This window comes from Haliaeetus leucocephalus, unplaced genomic scaffold, assembly GCF_000737465.1.
Source record: "Haliaeetus leucocephalus isolate CR32 unplaced genomic scaffold, Haliaeetus_leucocephalus-4.0 Scaffold351, whole genome shotgun sequence".
NCBI classification, from domain to species: Eukaryota; Metazoa; Chordata; class Aves; order Accipitriformes; family Accipitridae; genus Haliaeetus; species Haliaeetus leucocephalus.
In genome coordinates this window covers 7,913,433-7,919,432 of record NW_010972787.1, presented here as the reverse complement: position 1 = coordinate 7,919,432, position 6,000 = coordinate 7,913,433, and the positions used below count along the sequence as shown (strand labels likewise).

General features: G+C 36.5%; 1 protein-coding gene across 2 annotated transcripts in view; it reads right to left on the bottom strand.

The window, feature by feature from the left end:
• Positions 1–6,000, bottom strand: part of NBEA (neurobeachin) — a 510,633-nt gene that overhangs the window by 399,512 nt on the left and 105,121 nt on the right. For both annotated transcript variants that reach the window (XM_010572746.1, XM_010572747.1), the window contains exon 5: positions 5,826–5,947. In XM_010572746.1, the coding sequence (XP_010571048.1) occupies positions 5,826–5,947 (122 nt within the window). The remainder of the gene's footprint in view (positions 1–5,825; positions 5,948–6,000) is intronic.

Here is a 6,000-nt window from a genome sequence, read left to right as displayed (position 1 = left end):
TTGTCCCTACACATCAGTAAAAATAAAATTTAGAATGCTCTTTCAGAATTTTTAGCCATTCTTCCATTAAATGGTTGTGGAAGCACTTGGATGTTTTAAGGACATAACCAACTATTACGACAATCGAGCCTCAGTTCACCCTCTAATTCTTTTACAGAGCCCAATACACAATTTGAAAGAAAGCATCTCTTAAAAAAAACCCAAAACAAAACACAAAAAACCCCCACCAAAACCCCAATCTTATAGCTGGATTGATTTTATCTAATCCCAGGCTTTACTTAGAAGTACTGTCACCCTATCTCCTTTTTTAGCAGAAACAAGTATAGAGATTTAGAAGATGGAGACCTCCCAGTTGACTGCAGTTAAGGTTAGCCCTAAATTCCTAAATTTATACTTTCTTTATGACAAAGAATCTAAATCTCATTTTTGAGGCAACTTTTCCAATGATCTATTAAACTGTGATTATTATTATTATACCGTGTCTTATTATAACTGTGATAGTTAAAGTGACCACAGTACTGTGTGTCTAAAAGTTTGGAGTCTCCTATTTCGCTGTCTACCCACTGGAACTCAGATAAAACAATCCATCAAAGTCAGATTTTGCATGAAGTCAAGAGCATCCTTATTTAATCACTTTTTATTTTTTTTCTTGGAAGGTTTCATTATAAAATGTGTTTTCCAGCGCACAGTTCACTCTAGAGTGTTCTCTGAACAGTACCGATTTTATCCACAGTCTCTTAGAAAAAGTAGCAATCCTTAACTGTAAATGGCATTCCAGTAATGCTTTTGCCAAGATTTCAGGAAGTGATCACATCACTTTTAACTCTCTTCTCTGTTCAGACTATCCTTGAAAAGAACACATTAGCTCTTCCAGCTAGAGCAATGAAAAAGCAGTTTATGGTCAGTTGGTTACCTACAATAACCCTTAACATCCTTCTGTAATTACTGCTTTCTAACATGTAACTACTAATTCCATAAGCATGGCACCCATTATTCACTGCTAGGCACATGATTTGGTTTGCTTATACTAAAATTTGTGCTATAGAATTCTGAATCTTACCATTTGAACCTGACTGTTCTGCAACAAAACTTTCTCCTTATTGTTATTTATAATCCATGCAAATGTCAAAGACTTCTAATTTTCTTCCAGGATTGTCACACTCATTTTGTAATTGGTAAGAAAGCTACAATATGGTCCAATAGAAAAGTATTAGTAGACGGTCACTTAGCAGCTGCTCAACATCATCCTCAGAGATAATTAAAATTATTTAAAAAAACCCAACGAACAAATTGGCTTACATTTGTTGAAGCAGCACTTAGCATTTAGCTAATTACAGAACAGTAGCAGTTTTCCCTCACATCTGGCAAATATGAAAGCATTTCTTTGCTTCCCTTCTCCATTTTTAAGCATCAGTTTTCACATCATGGTCAAGCTGATGTAATGGCTCTCTCTCTCACCAGAAAGGCCTCTGGTCACTTCTTTCTGCGCTCATTTAAAGCCTGGATGACACCTAAGATGATGATTGGGAATAGCCAGCACGGATTTACAAATTGGAAATCATCTTCAATCAAACCGATAGCCTTCTACAATGAGACCACTGGCTCGGAGGATGCAGATGAAAAGCTGTGGATGTTTATCCTGACTTTCTAGCAAGACCTTTCAACACCGTAATAACCTTAAAGACAAACTAACGAAGAATACACAAATGGATGGTGAGGTGGTCTGAAAACTAACTGAACTGCTGGGCTAAAAGCATTGTCATCAGTGGTATGAGTCCAGTTGGAGGCCAGTTACTATTGGAGTACCCCAGGGGTCAATACTGGGACAAATCTTGTTCAGCTCCTTCATTAATAACCTGAATGGTGAGACAGAGTGCACCTTCAGCAAGCTTACAGATGACACAAAATTGGAAGGAGTAGCTGATATACCAGAAAAGTGTGCAGTCATTCAGCAGGTTGGAGAAACGGGCCAACAAGAATCTCACGAAGATCAACAAAGGCAAGTGCAAAGTCCTGCCCCTGAGGAGGATCTGCCCCAAGCACCAGTATATGCTGGGTACCGACCAGCTGGAAATCAGCTTTGCAGAAAGGGACCTGGTGGTGCGGGTGGCCAGTAAGTTGACCGTGGGCCAGTAATTCAGCCTCATGGCAAAGGCAGCCAGCGGTACCCGGAGCTGTGTTAGGAAAAGCATCACCAGCAGGTTGAGGGAGGGGACCCTTCCCCTGCCCTCAACACTGCAGAGACCACGTCTGGAGTACGGCGTCCAGTTCTGGGCTGCACAAGGAAGACATGGACATACCAGACTGAGTTGGAAAAGGACCAAACGATCAAAGCCTCTGACACATGAGAAGAGGCTGAGATATGGGACTGTTAAACCTGGAGAAGAGAAAACAAGTATAATTACCCGACGGGTGGGGAGTAAAGAAGACTGAGCCCGAGAAATCTCAGTGATACCTGCTGAAAGGACAAGACGCAACGGACTCAAACTGAAACCGATAAACTTTTTCATTGTGAGGGTGGTCAAAGACTGGTACAGGTCTCCTGATGAGGATGCAATGTCTCCGTTTGTGAAGATATTAAAAAACCTGACTGGAGAAGGTCCTGCGGAACCTGTTCTAGCTGACGTTTCTTTCAGCACCTCTCTTTCAAATCAGAGTCCTCTTTGAAGTTGTGCATGCTACTAAGTTATTGCTTTCAAAATAAAGATTGTTTAAAAGACAGATGACTTTTAAGAAGAAACTACGAAGAAAGAGTTAATGTATATGCCACATTTTTCACCTAGTTCAACAGAAAGATATTACATGCTGAAAAAGCACATTGGAAGAAAATAAATCTTTGCTTTGGTATCTTTCTCTTGGTGGTGGTTCCGTGTGACTCGACCTTCCACGTAGCAAAGTCTAAAATTTGCGTAAAGAAGTTTACATGGATGATTTAGTTGGAATATTTTTCTTGTTTTTAATTATTAATTATGGCTTGGTTTAAGACACTATATAAAAATGACAAGTATTTGCATTGTTCCTAATTTCCTTCTGAGTTTGGCATATTCAGTTTCTCTTATGTGTATTTATATTTACACAGCCTCAATTTTGGCAATTGATTTCTGTGAAACTGACTTCTTTCTGCAGCTCATATGAAGCACTTACAAAGTTCCACCTTGTTAGTCACAGAAGTTTTATTTCCCACTCTTGATAAATACTTTCCTTTTACATACATTCCGTAACAAGCGGTAACATAAGAAAGTGAGACACTGAACTATAATTAAAGATTTGCGCTTGCAAGTGCGTGTGTGTGTGTGTGTGAGATATGTCATCATTCATTCAGCACGGATATGCCCAAAGATTACTCAAGAGTCTGTGTGTGCAGCAAAATACCTATGCTTACTAGAGAGGTTATCCTTTATGCACTACAATAAGAGAGTAGAAACTCCATATGTTTTGGGGCTATACTTTCCAGGTTTATATTCTGTTGCTGCAGCTTGGAAAAGAGATTATTTTGGCATGTCCTGGGTTATGAAAACAGAAAAAACATAAAAACAAAGAAAAGCACACATCAACCATGGGGAAAGATAAACTCAGAAAAAAAAATACTTTCTTACTCTGCTAGACTCTTTATGCTAATCAATCTAATAAACAGATGTCGTATTAAGTTACTTATTATAGGCAAATCATACTGTCAGTAGACATTTTTTAAGCAAACATGGAAATGTTATGGTTGTACCTAATAAGAAGTATGTTAATAAAAAAATATATTCTTCAGAGTATAATGTTAAGGTGAGACCTAGAATTCTTTTGAAGGAAGAAATTCAGGTTTCTTTGATAACTGGAAGGACAGCTTTGTGGGGTTTATTCATTCACATGTTCAAAACCAACCACTCTAATCAAGGAAAAATCTGTTTATTAAAGACAGATATCTGAGTATACAAGGCAGTTATTCTAATTATTCTAAGCTATACCACTTCTTTGTAGCAAAGTGAATATAGGCCAGAGGAAAGGTCTAAATCAATATACTTAAAAATGGAACCAGAATTAAATTCCCTCTGACACGGACAAATATGAAGTATCCATAAATATCCAGGAAAGCTTAACACGGAGAATTTTAAACTATTTCAGTGCAAAAAAAAAAACGTTAAAAAGCATGCTCAAAAATCTTAGAATTCAGTAAGAATTGTAATCACATCATAATAAACATCAGAACTACCTCACAGCAAAAAACACATATAAAAAAATAAATAATCAAACATCTGAAGTTATTCTAACCTAAAGTCATTGCTGCTTCTGTATTATATTGGAATCAGAAGGAATCATATTCATCATTCAGGCTAAAGGTCTTTCTACACTATTAACCATAAGAAAAGCAGCATACATCATAGGCTCTGCAACTTTGGAGTATGCTTTTCCTGTTCTGAGGCAATAACAAATTCTCAAATCAAATACACCACCTAAAGTTGTCAATTCTGAAACATAAATTCTGGCTGAGAAAGAAATGATCATGTTAAATTCCTGTATGCATGTTCAATCCTATAATTGCATTTGTTATTGTCCTTGACAGACTGAAAAAAATAAATAAAATATAGATCATACTAATAAAAATAGCTATACCCAACAGCTTGAAAAAATCTCCATAGTAAAATAACTATAGCACTTAGCAGAAAATGGACACATGGAAAAGCATTATCCCAGATGGTAATTTAGAGAAAAATGTATTATTTTTTTTCTTCAGAATAAACCTAAATTATTTTTAATCAGATATTTGTTCCAGAAAAAATATGAATTATTTTCATTTTCCAAGTAAACACACAGTAAGATTTTTATGTACTGTAGTACAAGTACCTTCCTGAGACCACATTTGCTGGTCCTCTCCTCAGCTGATACTAAAACCTTCTGCTCTTTAGACTACCTGGAATCGCTACAAAGTGGGAAACATTACTTTTGGTTACTTCCCTCCTTGTGCTACTCCTGTTTTCCTGAGTTGCTAAAACTTGATAGATCTTGCTTATGTCCAAGCTGTCTGCACAGCTGATATACAGTTTTTAAAAATATGAGAACAGGTAAGCGTACTAAATAGCAAATACATAAAGAATGAAGAAGTGCTAAAGAAATTACCAGCATGTTCTGACACAACAGAAGGTTCCTTATTTTCCTCATTCCTTTTTTTCTTCAACTAAGACAACCATACTTGATCAGATATGTAATTAATTTCTGAAGTGAAAAAACTTTTTTCATGATTGACCAATAGAATAAACATTTTTACTATTATAGCATAATTTCTAAATACCAGAGGGCTTTATTAAGGATGTAATGATTATTTCTATTTTTATCACAACAACAAACCTAGAGTAAACTAAAATTATCTCTCCCGCAATTAATGTACTATGAAATATAGCTTCCATTTTTGGGAACAGGTGATCGGTGAGCCATTTTTGTATTCACAGATCTACTTTCTATTACCTTTAGCTAACGTGCAGACTGCGCTCTAACAGATTTGGTTTGTAGTACTGACATCAGCCAAGAAGCTTAAACAGGAAATATGACAACATTCTCAGTTTACAGCTCTAAGAAATCATATCTTTTAAAATTCCTGAACAAACCACCACACTAGATTTTATGGTTTACCTACGAGGCACACGTCTTGCATCCGTGAATGTATAAATTGCAAAGCAAAAAGGACAGATGACTTTGCAAGAGTTTGTATACAGTAAGCAGCCATTAAAATCTGCAGCTATTTGGGGGGGGGGAAGCATGGCAGAAACTAGAAACAACGAGAAAGATTAACTGTTATTAGGAAGCCAAAACAAACCATAACTGCAGCGTTGTAAGTTACTTACCAGTAGAGATAGGGTTTATCCTTATCTACATTGATATTGTTTAGCGGATCCATACGAAACCAGGTGTTAAGAGTAAACCCATTTTGATAAGGCCACTTAGCAATAGGAGGCAATGCAATTGCCTGGAAGGGAAAAAAAAAAAGTGGAAACAGTAAGTAAAAAAATTAATTTTTTG